Here is a 15,969-nt window from a genome sequence, read left to right on the forward strand (position 1 = left end):
AACGATAGCCTGGCAATAAATTGTAAGTTAGTTAGACTAGGCTAGTTTGAGTAGTTTATGTGGTCATAAATAAAATGCTTCTACTGAAAACTACGCAGAATTACTTTACTTGGCTAACTTTATTAATTCATTGTATTTATTTACATTCTAAAACAGGAGACAAACAGACTTTGTAAACCCCCCACTGGGTTCAGGTTCCTGGAAGAAGAAATAAAAAATAGTTTTGTTATTCTAGGTTCAGAGGCATTAACACAAGCTACCTACATTTACTTTTAAATCCTGAAATTCAGCCCAATTCACAAAGATTACGGGTTTGGGGATGGGCTATTATAGTTGTGCTTAATATAAAAAATTGGATGCACAAAGTTGATGGAGCAATGAAAAGGTGCCAAAAGACTTCATTGGTGTGTTTTATTGTGAATACAAGAAGGAAGTATTCAAGCACACAAAATACTTGTCTGTGAATATGTGATTATATCAGTTAACCTATTTTGCATCATCTTAGTGTTGCACTGGAATATGCCACCTGCCGCGTGGGTAGTCCTTTCTCAGGTCGCAGATAAGAAGAATAGCCTATAAAGCCAACTCATGCTTTAGACTCCAGTGCACACAGACAGAGGGAAGATGGAATTAATCTTGGTTCTGCTACTGGCCTCCACGGGTAAGAAATAATGAGAATAAATATATAGATAGGTAAACAAGAGGTTGTAATGAAGCAATTAATATTTATCAAAGTTTCCCCACACATTTCAGGCATTAACTTGTTTTAAATTATTTGTTTTACTTTCAATGATTTCAGCACATTTTCAACACGTTTTCAGCTTGAAACAGATCAAGTAGAGTTGCCTAAAGTATGACTAGCTTTAACAAGAAATTACTTTGCCACAAATATTCATATCGTATGCTGTTTCTCAGTGTCTGGCTGTGGTACTCCCACCTACCCTCCAAACCTCAGCAGGGTGGTAAATGGGGAGGAGGCTCTGCCCCACAGCTGGCCCTGGCAGGTGAGTAAATAGGACAATTAAAAAAAAAAAAAAAATTATAAACAAAAATATTTTGTAACAATTTAACACCATTTACTGATGGGGGGGGGGGGGACTAGTGTTCAGGCGCATGGACAGAGAGCTCTCCTTCCTGGCTCACATGATGCTAACCAAAACAAGATCATAAACTTATAAGTCAGTTATATTTATCACACTATCTGGATTAAGTAGCCTCGTATCAAGTAGATGCACCAGTATTATATTAACTCTGATGCACAGGTGACCTGGGTGATCAAGGATAATATACTATCCTTTCACTTGGAAGCCACTGTGCCTCTAACGGTGCTGGTGGCCGACCGTTGGCTTGGTGTGTCAGGGGACATCTGAGTGTGTTTACAAGGGCGGGATATTCAATAAAACTGGTGTTTCGACACACCTGACATAACACGTATACCACATGAACACGTATACCAACAGATGTGTCTACATGTATACATAGATGTTATTAACTGGGATTTTATACAACAAACTAACTATACTTCTAAACTAAAGCCAGTAAGGATTTGTTACTGTTTTAAGGCCTTGCTGGAGACATTTTTTCCTGTTTGTGGTGCCACACTTATTGCCCCTAACTGGGTCCTGACAGCAGCACACTGCATCAAGTAAGTGCCTCAACCATAGTAACCACTAACACGAATGCCTTCTTGAGTAATATATTTAAATATGAATGACGTGGCACTGTCATTAGTGCAGTGTATGTTTTATCTAGTGCTCCAGGTATTTTTTTTAGACTTTTAGATTAAAAACTCTGGCTTTTGTTAATGAGACTTTTTTTCCACAAAGCTGCAAAGCACTGTTTCAGGGCACATTTGCATGAAGACGTGACCTGAATGCTGAGCTCCCTTGTCTCTGCTTAGCTTTCACACATTCAGGGTAGTCCTCGGCGATCACAATCAGAACAAACAGGAGGGCCCAGAGCAGTCCATCATGGTGGATAAAATGTTCATACATCCAAAATGGAATGACAATTGTGTGTCCTGTGGGTAAGGCTTTTTTCTCCCCGCCTCAGGCAACAGTCAAGGTGACCCATGTATCTTTACTTCCAGGGAATATAACAGTGTCACATTCAGGCAAAAGCCTGTTAAGATTCAGATTCAATAAGATTACTGAGTCCTGAGCCGAACCAATACACAGCTTAGATGGATCAGACATGTACTAAATCATCCTTACTACTTGACAAGATTCAATATATGGTAGAATATTACCCGATTGGATTATTGGATAGCAACTGTTTTAGACATTATTTTTGATACACAGGGTTTTCAAGATTAATCTCTTAGAGTTGTGCCACATTCAGGAATGACATTGCCCTCCTTAAACAGGAATGACATTGCCCTCCTTAAACTGGAAAGAAGTGCCACCTTGAATGACAAAGTGCAGCTGGCTTGCCTGCCAGAGCCTGACTCTGCCCTCGCTCACAACGAGGCCTGCTATGCCACTGGCTGGGGCAGACTCTACAGTAAGCCGGACGCATTGCTTGACCCACCTCACAAACATCAATGCTTTTGTTAATGAAGGCGTCAATTACATGCTGTTACATGACATCACCTTATCTGTTACATTCAGACAATAAGGGGAAATAATTGGTTTTTTAAGTAACTGCAATCATGAATCTGTGTAAACTCTCAGCATCTGTTAGTAATCCGTTTCCCTCTCTGTCTCTTAGCTGGTGGTCCCCGTCCTGACAAGCTGCAGCAGGGCCTGGTGCCTGTGGTGGAATATGACGTGTGCCGCCAGAATGACTGGTGGGGCTCCAGTGTGAAACCCACCATGGTCTGTGTAGGGGGAGACACTGTATCAACCTGCCATGTGAGTACAAACATTCTCCAGTGACCTGTGACCTCCCACAGAGGGAGCTCGATGACTTACAGAAAATGTACAGCACATGTCCAGAACAATGTAGAGAGCAAGTATACAAGCCATTCTCAGCACTGCAAACATTTTGTGGGGCTTTTGGGGCTACTGGAGGCTATCAGGGAAGATATTTAATGTTTCCATATTGTTTTCAGGGGGACTCTGGTGGGCCTTTGAACTGTAAAGGTCGTGATGGAAAGTGGTACCTTCAGGGAGTCAGTAGCTTTGTGAGCGGCAAAGGCTGTAATACTCCTATGAAGCCTAGTGTGTTTACCAGAGTGGCGTCCTTCATCCCCTGGATCAAAGAGGTCAGTGTGGGCAGACTGGAATCAATGCTATATTGTATCATTGCAGACAAACAGGGCATAACGTGGCAGTATCACTATGTTCAGATTTATGATAACCCACTTGTTTTCCTCCTTCTAGACCATGGCCAACAACTGAGGATAGACTACACGGTGAAACTCTTATACCCACATCATTTATCTGGCTTAGACTACGAAACTAATGAAGATAAAAAAAAATCAGATTTGCAAATTGTTTGGGTAAACATTTATTACATATATGATGATGATGGTAAAAGAGATACCTTTCATCAGGAGCATTTTGGTCACAGGATAAAATGTATAAATCAAAACTTCTCTGCATTCCCTGTCTTTTTTGCAAAGCCATTTCATTTCCATTGCATTCAATACGCTAGCAAACATCTAGCTCACAACGAGGCCTGCTATGCCAAGTGACATTCCACTTTAAGTTGAAGCAGAGCCCTCCAGAGGAAGACCTCACTAGCCAGAAAGGGCATTATTGGTCGGTGGGAGTCCAGGTAAAGAAGTCCAGTCCACGTAGCTCCTCAGGCAGGTAATCCTGATCCACAGGAGAGCTGAAGGCAGGGTTGTACTTGTAGCCTTTGGAGTAGCCCAGGTTCTTCATAAGGCGGGTGGGTGCGTTGCGTAGGTGGAGTGGCACTGGGGGCAATGGACCACGGTGGTTCCTCAGGCAGGCCTTCACGTTACTGTAGGCCTTATAGACCTCCACTGACTTAGGCGCCCGGGCCAAGTACACCACGCACTGGGCTAGAATCACCTGGGAATGTGGGAGCATGAGAGTGAGTAGAGGAGAGACGATGACAGGAGATGAGGGGAAAGGTAGGGAAGAATGGAAAACAGGGGAATTGTGAAGAGGAAAGCACAGGTATAAGAGAGACAGAAAACTCTCAGACATTTGTTTGAACATTAGGTTGTGTGTGCGATCGAAGCCAAGCTGAGTCAGTCTCACCTCACACTCAGGCATACCAATGAAGTGGGCGGCCTGGAAGGCAGCCACAGCCTGAGGCAAGGCGGCAGGGTCCACCAAACCTGAGGGACAGACGAACAGTAGCAATAAGACAGACAGAAAGGAAAAGAGCAGAACAGAATGAAGGGAATAGAGAATGGGAAGAGGGAGAGAGAGAGACATGGGAACAAACACCTGGGGACATGGTGTGCTCACACAGCTCAAAGTCAAGGGCAAAACAGTGATAGTGTGGCTATCAATCAGTCAAGGTCTGACTGGAGTTTCAGCAACCACTTAAACAGGAGAGCCATGCCAGTTAGTATCAGTACAATATATACTGTTTTTAAAAATGGCTGAACAAGTAGAACTGATTCACTATTATGTACTGCCACAAAGTGAGTTGGGTATTAAGGACACAAGTAAATGATAAGACAGGTCAGGGAGTGCACACGCACCCACGTCTTCGCTGGCGAAGCGGACAAGCCTGCGTGCCACGTACAGCGGGTCCTCCCCTCCCTCCAACATCCGGCCCAACCAGTAGAGGGCAGCGTTCTCGTGAGAACCCCGCATAGACTTGTGGAGTGCAGAGATGGAGTTGTAGTGCTCCTCACCTGTACATAACACACACACACACACACACACACACACACACACACACACACACACACACACACACACACACACACACACACACACACACACACCACACACCACACACCACACACCACACACACACACCACACACACACACCACACACACACACACACACACCACACACACACAGCCATAATTCAGTACAAAGCTATGCGTATGGATCAAAGCATGGAGTCATGCTCCTGGGAAGGTGACTGCCATATCTGTTTTGAGAAGTATCCATGAGAAGACTCTGTATCACATGTTAAAGTCTAACTGCAAGAGTCCTAAATACTTAAGACTCCTGAGGATGGAACGGTGCTTCCCTTCCTTCCCCCTTAAAAACTGCAAAGATGAACTTGAATTCACACGCCTTGGAAGGTTACAATGCAGATACGCTTACATACCTCGGGTGTTGAAACGGGGATGAATAATGAACGCTGAATGTTCTTCAAGAGGGTCTTTAAATATTACAAACGCACCCCTAATTCATTAGTCATCCTTAAAGGGATGTTGAAGCGGCGTCTGTGAGGGGGGAGGGGGGGGGAGACATGGCTTTGGGGTACAGTAAATCTCCCTTCACAAGGCACAGCTGAACTCCTTATATAATGTGGCTGTTTGTCATCTCCCGGGGCCCGAGGTCTGACAAGCAGTGATCCGCAGAGGGATGAACGGTAAGGCAGACCCTCTCACAGTATGCCGGCAAACTCAAATAGTTCGATGTCGGAGATGACACATAGCCTTATGTTCAAAGGCTATACTATACTCTAAATAAAAAATACCATTGAAAAAGTCAAATGAAAGTCAGGGAAACATCTTCCTCTGCAAGTCATTTATAAGGAAAATTGTAAAAGGAATGACAGATCATTAAAGTGACTTGTGCACGAGTGGTGGGAAGAGTAAAACTGGGTTAACAAAATGAGAACTCTGAAAAGACAGTACTCTGAAAGAGTACTTAATGCACAAACTATGCACTGTCCAACAATACCAATCACTTAACTAAGGTGAACCACTGACCTACAAGGAGGGACTACAGAATAGAACAACAACGTCAATCCCAAACCTTGTGAACATGTGGACTGCGCTCCAGTCTAGGGGATTGTATTCAAAGTAACATTTCCAGATGGGCAACACTGAACTGGAATTACTGTGCATGACGGTGAAAGAAACCGCACCAATCAGATGTGATGTACAGACAGGGTGAAAACAAACTGCAATAGATTAAAGTAACAAAATGCACGACAATAACAAAAAACAAAAAAAAAATAAAATTAACATTAACAAACAAGGAACACAACTATGTTTTTTTTTAGATAAAAAAGCTCACCAGCTTTGTCATAGAGGATGTGGGATCTCTGGAGTCCCTCTTTGACATGCTCCTCTTGAATGAGGACGCGCGTAGGGGCGCCGCTGGGATCAGACATGCCCGCCCTATGGGAAGCCATCCGGGCCTGCACTGCCAGCTGGAGTCCGTTCAGTCCAGCACGAGCATCGCCATCACACAGGTGGGCAATTGTGTCCAGGGCCTTCTGCTCAATGTAAACCTGAGGCCTGCAGACCAAAACAAGACTGCTTTACTGGACAACTACCTGGTAAAAAAACATATTTAACCTGCTCTTTGTATAGTGTATGTGGTTAAACAGATACATGAGAGTGCAGAAGAAACTTTCCTATTTGAAGGCTTTGGAGACACACAACAGCTCACTGAAACATGATGTTAAAATTCAATAGTGAAAGTTTCCAAACCATTTTCCCTGAACAATAGCAGAAACCCTTTTCTCTGAAAAGTTTGTGGTTAATGACTTCACTTTATCCATAAAACATGAGTTGGGCCATCTGCAAAAAGAACACTGGCAGATCGTTGCCATGTTAGGCGCGCACATACCTCGGCCAGGGACACAGAGTTTTGAGGGCAGACCGTAACAGCTACATCAGCAAAGCTGACTAGATCCAGACAACAGCGTGCATCTCACGACGGAAAATATAGGTCACGTCTTCACCACGTTTATCAATCACCCTTCCAAAAAATTTATCAAAAATGAGATACACCTAATAAAAAGCAGACACCTTTATCAACAAGCCCTATTTAGACTTCTATTGCTCTCCTCCGCTTGTGGGTTAATTGCCTTGGCATGGGCCTTGTGGGATCTCTTCAATTTCGCTGCTTAAGCACTGATAATTCGAACTGTGTCCACACCCGGTGTTAGCACAGGCCAATGACTCAACACCTCTCACTTTTGCTCCCTTCCAAACTCTTGCACATGGACGGAAACTGGATCTTTACAATAATCCAAATACAGGGATGAATCAAACACCCAAACCCTAACCTACAACAGCAGAAAAAAAAACAGTTTAGGTGATTTTTAATTTTAGATATGACGAGGCTTCCGAAAGTGAATGGTTTGAGGCTCACAAGTTCATCCCCATTTGACATGGATAGTGTTTCAAGTCTGGTGTTGTGTCCATACAGAAGACTGCTATTTGTGTTTTGATGGATTTATTGCCACCTAAACCTCTTTAACTGCCATCAATACCACGGTTTAAAGAGCTATGCTAACCCCCAGGGCCTATGAAAACAAAAGGGCCTGGCTAACAAGGTCACACTCAGACTATGCCATCCCTCCAATTGGAACCCGAGTAAATCTCAATAACATGCCTTGATGAGGAGTCAGACGTATTGAGCTCAAAGTCTTTATGAACTTTATTTCAGATCTAGCAAATGTAGGGCAGCAGCCTAGATATGAAATTGTGTGAGGCCAGTATCATCGAGTATCCAGTATCATCTAGCTGTGATTAGTGGCAGATGATCCAAAAGTCCTTTGCCGACAAAAAAACAACTCACTCGGCTCAGCGGATTCTTCCTGCAATGGAGCTCTGGTCAAGTGGACCCTGCCAGCACGGGTATGTCAGAATAAAGGCAGAGAGGCGTGAGGAGAACAGGATGTCCTGCTAGGTGTCAAATTAGCCCTGGGTGCTCGTTCCGCAATCTGGAACTCTTTCCCCCGGATCAATGTGGGTCACCATGACACGTTCTCAACTGTCCTCCTCTGGTTCTCATTAGTCAGGACTAATTGAAAGACTTGCACATTTACAGCCGAGATAAACACAACTGTCACATTTCCCGGGACATTCTTAGTGCTAGGGTCACCCAAAGTCTTAATTCCTGAAAACAGAGACTAACTGGCTGTTTAAAGACCATAATTAACATCTCTCCACTGCTAAGTGGAGAGCGCAATGCCTCTACACACCCAGAATAGGACATACTTTCACTATTGGTGGGTGTTTAGTCGTCATCTAATTAATATCCTCTACGGGGCTATATGAGTGAAAATCACCTTCTGTTTTCATCAAATCAGCAAAGCCTGTGCGTACACCGATGAAAATAGGCTAGTCCCTGTCGTCCACATAATAACATAGTCTACTTTCTGTTAAATAGGTTGGTTTAACAGACAGATTGATATTTACTATCTCATGAACCTTGGATTCCATGAACACTCAAGGTTATCCTGACTTGAGCATCAGGTTTTCCCAGACATGCATAAGCAGCTGTGTTATCACCAGATACATGCATAGTCCATACATATAACATAAATAGAACCCAATGGTAATATCACCTCTGATCAACACCGATAGATCACCCGCACATACGACTTATGACCCTTCTGTGTGCTATTCTTGTGACTACTCCATCAATCCCTATACTAGGCTTTATATGGAAATATACCTTTGATCTCTGTTTACCATAATTCAGTATCAAGCTGGACATTTCAAACAACTTCTCTGATTGACTGCTAACATTAAATCAATGGATAACTGGCCGTCAGTATGGTAAGGCATTTAGATACAGTAGGTTACCAGTAAAAACACAAATGAAACAAGCAACAATTTCCTCACTTGAAGCTTAAATCAATAGGTTTTTAAACTAACATTCAAATGGTAATACCCTGACCAAACACTGTATTTCTCAAAAGCCCTATTTGCAACTAATCTCCAAAAGCGCAGTAAGGGTTTTTTTTTCTTTCTTGTAAAACATTAAAATGCTTATGGACTTAATAATGTAACTCTGAATTTTTTTTTTAAGAATTTGTTTACATTTTAGGGCTTCCTAAATAGTCAACAAATGCATAGAAATACCTCGAAGAATGAAGCTGTATAGAAAACACCATTTGAAATACATCACTATTGTAGCATCGCTGCATGTCTGGAAGCATTTAGATGTTTTTCACAACAAACACCTCTTCAACTTTCATCTCCCTATTCAACAAATCATAAGCCTTATGCAACAATGGCATAATGTGAGGAGCAGAAAGGTGTGGGAAGAACAGGATGAGGAACTCTTTACATTGAACATGCTGAGCGACATCTGCAGTTAATGCCTTGAAGTGATCCGCACCCACACACCCCATTAAATTCCAAGCATCCATATCACAGATACGACCTCAAACTAATGGTCAGTGGTGCCAGTGTAGAGGGCCCTGGAGTATGTATTGGGGACGCGTACACAGAGGAAACAAATCTCACTGTCCTAGTTGGGCTCTGATGCGAGCCTGCGTGAGCCAAAATGCCTGGCGCCTTTTTAGACACCATCCATCTAGCTCCGGTGACAGTTGATAGGACTGTAACATCTGATAGGGAAGCTGAAGTGCTGCCAAGAGCCGCCGTTTCTTGCTGATGTCCAGTGGAAAATCTGATAGCCCCTGTTTTGTTTGGTTCTATAAATTGTAATCTTGTGCCCCACATCTGTTCGAGTTGTTTCTTTGGGCATGTGAGCACTTTTGTCGATGCAAAGAGGGTTTAACAGTCAAATTGTACAACAATTAGGTGTTCAGTAGGGATACATCTATGTATGTCATCGATGTGTTGTTCTACTACAACTGGTAGATCAACATATTCAAAACATCAAGGTCATGCATTCAATTTCCAGGGAGCACATACACTGATAAAATGTCAACCTTGCCTGTCAGTTTCTTTGGTTAAAAAATGTCTGGTAAATGGGTAATCACCCAGCCCTAACCATGGGCACAAATCATATCTACCTGGTACCTGCACAACCCTTGGCCATCGTGACATCTTATCGCTCAGTGATGATGAATGGCATTACAAAGACCGCCCCTGTTGTAAAGAGCTTAATCGCTTGAGACACAATGTACAATGGCACCCGTTTTGAGCTTACCAGTACAAATGGAGGACATGTGGGCCGCAATACTTTCCCACTGCAGGATGATGATGGAAATATAGAATCACCTGCTGATAGCCTGCTGAGAGCTGACAGCTAGAGGCAACACAAGGGGGAAAGTTCATGGTAACCCACGTTTCCATGCGGCTTCAACTTTTCAAACATGTGTGATGGAGTGACCTTGCTACTCATGCCTTTTAGTGGTTATCATGTCAAGGAGTCAGGAAAAAAGTCAAGACAGAGAAAAAAACGTGTATGTTAAGAGTGCAGACCCTAAAAGCAAACCAAATTCCAAAAGAGTTGGCCCGTAGACTTGTAAATAAACACATCAGTTGTTCAATTAAAATTGATGTAAAAACAACAAACCTGGACGGCACCAAACCAAAGAAAAGGATTTAGGGAACCTTATATGGTTTTCCCATCTTAAAATATTGTGAAACAATCAGGCAGTCCCTTTCGTCTGAAACTCCACACCAGCTCCAATGACCCGTGTTTCCATGAATGTGACTCAAGACCTAGATCCACCTCCTGCCAACACTTAACAGCTTTCTCAGTTACCCTCTTCTCCCGCCTCCCCCAGGATGGCCTACTTATGGACAGTTAGGTACAGATGTTAGGACAGCTGACACAGCCAATCACAACGCCAGCTGACTAATAAATTACCAAAATATATTGTAGGGGGGAACATCCAGGGAGTCACTGGAACCCCCCTTGGCCAATCAGGGCTCAGACCGTGCATCCTAATGCCATACGGCCTGCCTGGAAATCCACACGCACCACAATAACAAGAGTGCATTCCCGGTGGAAGGGGGCATGCAAACACACTTACTCAGACGGGAGTGCTGCAGAGGCTGAGCAACCATCCTCCGAATCGACAACTGGCACAAGTTGTATCCCCAGAGCATCCACTGCTCGCTTCAGGATCGAGCCCATCGCCTCCACGGACAGACGCTCCAGCACGATCACGCGACAGCGGCTCAGTAGGGCACTGTTCACCTGGAAGGAGGGGTTCTCGGTGGTCGCCCCGATCAGCGTGACCGTCCCACACTCCACGTGAGGGAGGAAGGTGTCCTGAGCAGAGAGAGGAGGAGTACCCACAAGAGACACAAGAGAAGAGAGAAATTAACAGAAGAGACAAGAGGTCAGCGATGGGCGGAAAAGAAAAGAAGGCGTGGAGCATGCCCAAAGTGCCCAAAGTGGCAAAATATCAGGGGTAAGTGTGCCGTCCTCAAAGGACAAACTCAATTGTGGCGATCAAAGGACGCTGAGTACATGTGGTTATTAAAGTGCAAGGCTGAAAATATGGGAGAGAGACTGTATGCTACACTTTAATTTAATTATGGTGAACATTGTATATTGCACATTTTTCTCTGCTATATCTGTGCTTGTGGTTGCCTGGGCTTTCAATGAAATGACAAAAATCATCCAGCCAATCCCAATCACATTAATGAATGAATGAATGAATGAATGAATGAGCCTTCACACTTCAAGCGTGGCACAGCTGCTGTGAATGATAACTGTTCTGATACTGATCTGCAGGTGCATAAAGGACAAATGTCAGGGTCAAATGATGTCTTGTTATACCTGTGTAGTGTTAAACCATTTCACTGTTCGGCTGAGAGAGCATTATCGCCAATTATACTATGACAATAGACTACATTATCACTTTGTTTACACACTACAACGTAAAATGCTAAAACTTTACACATTTACATTTGAATTTCAAAGCAAATCAGGGTGATATATGTGGCCAGATATCACAATACTACACTATAAAGTGGAACCAACTAAGGCAAACGGCTGTGACAGTCAAGAAGCATAACGATAATAAAGCAAACTGTTATTTTTCACCAAACCTGCAAATCTAAACCAATTACTGTTATTATATATTTTTCTGTAATTGACAGGTGCAAGATTAATTGTGTTTCTAAAGCTCAAGTTTACAGTAGGGCCATGTTTATCTAAACCCACTATACAGCATCTCTGTCTATTTATACCCCCCACTAGGTCAGTTTTTACCACACCCTGGATCAGTGCAGGCATTCTGGAGCCCTGTAGAGATGTCCCATTCTAACAAAGGGACAACTCTCCCTAAACCACTCTCTCCATCTCCTACTCAAAAAATATTAGATCAGACTCCAAAAAACCCAAGCTAAACTGGGAGCAAGATACATACTGTAAGGAAAGCCAACTACACATAGTACATCGTTTCAGGCATCGTCCACATGTATTTCAGGACAGCATTTTAACAATGGCTTTAACTTGGCAGGCACACAGTCCAGAATGCCTTGCATGTATATTAGGGGATTCCTAGGAAGTTCATCCATCTACAATGACATGAACTAAATAAAGCATCCTTTGGATGAGAAGCCAGTGATATTTTTATTAAATATTTTTAAGTAGTCTGACTAGTACTCTGAAATGGGCTCAAGGAGAAATCAGAAATGAGCTAACCAGCTGGTCAGCTATTAAATCCAGTTATTGGATTCATCTCACATATTAAGCACTTCTACAGACGATGTTTTGCCTACATTAATCTCTAAATAAAAAAAGAGTCTGTGATCTATGGATCGATCACAGCACAAAAACTGGACTGAATTGGTGTGCAACTGGGAGAGTAGGTGCCATACAGATGCCAAGTAGCGAAAGTGCAGTTTTGATGTAATAGTTCATAGTTTTGAGGGCCACTGAAGGCTCTCTGACACTAGCTCAGAATTAGTGTTAACCAATCAGAAATATTACAGCTGAATATCTGCTAACAACGTGACATGAACCTATTTTTTTAAAGTAGTAATTGGTTCTTGTACTTCTTGATGTGGAGAACCACACCAAAAGCACCAACAACCACATTTTATTTTTTCAGTGGTGGTAAAATTGAGTGGTGGTTTATGATATCAATAAATGTCTGTAGTTGTAGTTAATCAGACACTTGGATGCTGATCTATGTGTACACAAAATGGTGTACCTCTACTTAGAAGCATCCTTCTCCCAGCTTAGTGCCTTATGCAGTTGAGATGGCTTCCCTGAGCCGAGTTACGTTCACATACCTGCTGGGACTTATTGAAACGATGGATCTCATCGATGAAGAGGATAGTCTTCCTCTTGAAGAGGCGGAGCTCATTTTGGGCTTGCTTGATGACCTCTCGTACCTCATTGGTGGACGAACTGGTGGCAGAAAGCGCCACAAAGCGTGCAGTGCCATTCTTTTTACTGGAGCTGGCAATAATATGAGCTAGGGTGGTCTGTAAGGAGACAGAATCAGAAATGATATTAAACAATAAAGCTGGATGCCACACGTCAGATGCCACTATGGAACAGACTACATTGCCAACCGGTGGGAACTGGATCTTATGTGTATTGCCTAAGTACCAAGGCCAGTCATAATCAATCAATCATAAATATCTCATCCACTGTATATTTATGAGGAACATATGAGGCAGCCAAACCAGAGAGGATGAGGGTTGCGTGTGATTCTATGGAATGCGTTCTGATTTGATCCAAATTTCAGTATGCAGTGAAGGTTTTTTTTGTGTGCAAATTTGACATTCTGTAGAGCATATCTAAGACAAGAACTACAAAAAAGTTGACTAAAAACTGAGTAAACCTGTACTTAAGGCTTAAAAGTAATATTTGCTCCTAAGCAACAAACCAACTGGCAAAAGCAGCAACAAGTTGGTCTACAGGCAACTTGTTTAAAAAGACAGCCCATCACTTGGCATATCTTGAGTTAGCAAACTTACCCTACTAGCTGGAGTATCTCAGGTTGATCCAATCACACACACAAACAATTACGGGCCACAAAACTGCAGGCACTGACAGGGCACAAATATAGGACAACCAGAGGAAAGTTTCTCGGTTATTTCCTCCAAAACCATGCATATGTCTTTAAGCACCGGTGGGATCAAAAGACCCTTGCTTTGTGATGCCAGTTTGTTGTACGGGTGAGTTACATATTCCAGGGCAGCTGCAAGATCTACATGCCCACAAACTGTCAACACTCACTGCTAGTGTTTCAGAAAGTATGCTTAGGGGTGTATGGCATGCCAAGGCCTTCACAGATCTCAAGGGTCCAGTAAAGTGCCGTGAAGGCAGGGGTTTAATATAAATAAACTAACATGGGAAAGAGACACATTTAGCTGTGTTGCTGTAATCAAATAACATACATCCATGCTGCACACTACACCAGAGGTTCTCCTTTTTGTTATAAACCTAGTAGCCTGAGTAGCTAAATCTGGCGTAATGTCATGTCAGCACCTTTGGCTATTTTCATGTCAAGAAAAATGGTAAGAACCAAAAATATAATAATTAAAATAAAGTTACATGGACAAAATACATAAACACATGCTCCAAATGCACATGTGATAGAAATGCAAACACTTTTTGCGATACCTTACTAAAAACATAATTCAAAGCACTTTCAGAGTTTGTCTAGGCTTTAGGTAGGCAGGCTTTGACTAGGCATTTTACAATGCATCAGCAGACGGCTCGTGTAAGTCTTGGTTGGCTAGAAGATTGGGGCGTCCAGGTAGGCAGACTAGTCTGGACAGAGAGTAGCCGTATGCACCAACCACATATGAAACGTTCTCAGTGAGAGCTCAGATCACAGACCTTGTCATTTTACAGCTGTATGATTCTTTTACTTTTTTTTTAGCTTGTTACCTTTCCACACCCAGGTGGTCCCCAAAGTATGAGTGATGGAACCTCCTGAGATTGAAGGAGTGACCGAAGCAATGTATGCTCCCCCAAAACTTTGTTTTGGCCGAAATACTCCTCAAGCGTGTTAGGTCGCAGTTTCTCTGCCAATGGCTTGTCAGTGTTAAGCAGCGCTCTCACAGATAGAGAGACAGTTTTTTTGTCCGTTGAAGTTGAGGCATCATTAATCTGTGTGTTCGAAGTGTTTTCATCACGTTCCTTTGCAGACATTTTCTGTTTATGCTGAAACATTGAAAACATTGATGAGGTACTACTCGACTTCGTATCAGTTCCCGCAGGCGTGACAGCTGAGGTGCAAGGAGGATACTCGTTAGAAATGCGAGATTTTTTGGAGGGTGGTTCATTGTCGGTTGTAGATAACTTCGGATTGTCGTTTCCAGACAGACAATTGTCCAGGTGCGCGTTGATAGTCGCAGGCTGAAACTTGTCCGAACACACGGGACACTGAACTGCACCAAAGCTGTCCGGCACTTCTGAATCCGCCATGTTTCATTTGGCGCCAGTAGGCTATAACTTTTGACCCCAGATATTGTAATGCGACACAATCAAAATAAATGTTCAAACGTTTTGATAATTTTACTTTATTCTGTTATTCACAGAAGGATATAACTCTTATGATATGTATAAATCACATTTTGAATACAATCGAACAAGAAGATTTGAGGTCAAAGGGTTCCAAAGGGCAGTCTGGGTTTTGTAGTCCTACTACAGAGTGTTACAGGCTTGTCAGCGTAGTCCGCCTACAGGCCATCTCTTTTTTACTGTCTATCTATATAGTATAGAGATGGAGTCCCATGTAGCCTACAGACTGTGATATAACGAAGTCCCTATAATACATCTACGATTAAGTCAACTAATGTCATAGATCAGTGGGTAAAGTAGCCTAGTCTACAGTTTGAATTAAATATGTCACTGTTAAACATATACTGTAGCCTATATATATGTTTCTGCTAAACACAGATGCAGTAATGACAGCACAAATCAACCACACAATGATTTAAGGCTTCTTCAAGCTCTTTACTGATCTAATCTGTTTATTTTCCATCCTGTCTTCCTTGTTTAGGTCAGAAAATAAGCCTTTTCATGAACAATTTGTACATGTGACCCCGCCGAAAAAGTCCAGGAGTCCAGGTAGCATGTCACCCCCCAAGAAGGTGGCTCGAATGAGGTCTGACACCGTGAGTCTCGGCAAACTGGCTTTTTTCCACTACCTGGAGAGGGTGGAAACAATGCGCTGCTTCTGGGAGCTAAAGCATATCGAGCTTGAGGGAGGCTTT

The 15,969-nt window shown here is 42.9% G+C and overlaps 2 protein-coding genes across 2 annotated transcripts; one reads left to right on the plus strand and one right to left on the minus strand.

Annotated features, from left to right (window-relative positions):
* The first annotated feature begins 583 nt into the window (after positions 1-583).
* On the plus strand, positions 584-3,534 carry LOC122130865 (chymotrypsin-like elastase family member 3B). The gene is made up of 8 exons (XM_042705686.1): positions 584-661; positions 916-1,004; positions 1,563-1,645; positions 1,901-2,026; positions 2,366-2,502; positions 2,710-2,852; positions 3,053-3,205; positions 3,324-3,534. The coding sequence occupies exons 1-8, from the start codon at positions 625-627 to the stop codon at positions 3,339-3,341; spliced, it is 786 nt and encodes a 261-aa protein (XP_042561620.1). The 5' UTR covers positions 584-624; the 3' UTR covers positions 3,342-3,534.
* Positions 3,435-15,210, minus strand: wrnip1 (WRN helicase interacting protein 1). The gene is made up of 7 exons (XM_042705685.1): positions 14,639-15,210; positions 13,027-13,221; positions 10,809-11,050; positions 6,131-6,354; positions 4,625-4,780; positions 4,173-4,252; positions 3,435-3,980 (listed from the first exon to the last, which is right to left on the minus strand). Exons 1-7 carry the CDS (start codon positions 15,176-15,178, stop codon positions 3,699-3,701), a joined length of 1,719 nt encoding a protein of 572 aa, XP_042561619.1. The 5' UTR covers positions 15,179-15,210; the 3' UTR covers positions 3,435-3,698.
* Between the last annotated feature and the right edge of the window lie 759 nt (positions 15,211-15,969).

Source organism: Clupea harengus, unplaced genomic scaffold, assembly GCF_900700415.2.
Source record: "Clupea harengus unplaced genomic scaffold, Ch_v2.0.2, whole genome shotgun sequence".
NCBI lineage: Eukaryota > Metazoa > Chordata > Actinopteri > Clupeiformes > Clupeidae > Clupea > Clupea harengus.

Excerpts from the sequence above, each read along its gene's own strand:
- LOC122130865 (XM_042705686.1), top strand. The coding sequence starts at position 625 with ATGGAATTAATCTTGGTTCTGCTACTGGCCTCCACGG. Across the intron at positions 1,646-1,900 it reads ACAGCAGCACACTGCATCAA|CTTTCACACATTCAGGGTAG; the intron begins GTAAGTGCCTCA and ends GTCTCTGCTTAG. Across the intron at positions 2,503-2,709 it reads TGGCTGGGGCAGACTCTACA|CTGGTGGTCCCCGTCCTGAC; the intron begins GTAAGCCGGACG and ends TCTGTCTCTTAG.
- wrnip1 (XM_042705685.1), bottom strand. The coding sequence starts at position 15,178 with ATGGCGGATTCAGAAGTGCCGGACAGCTTTGGTGCAGTTCAGTGTCCC. Across the intron at positions 4,781-6,130 it reads CATCCTCTATGACAAAGCTG|GTGAGGAGCACTACAACTCC; the intron begins GTGAGCTTTTTT and ends TGTTATGTACAG. Across the intron at positions 4,253-4,624 it reads CTTCGCCAGCGAAGACGTGG|GTTTGGTGGACCCTGCCGCC; the intron begins GTGCGTGTGCAC and ends TCTGTCCCTCAG.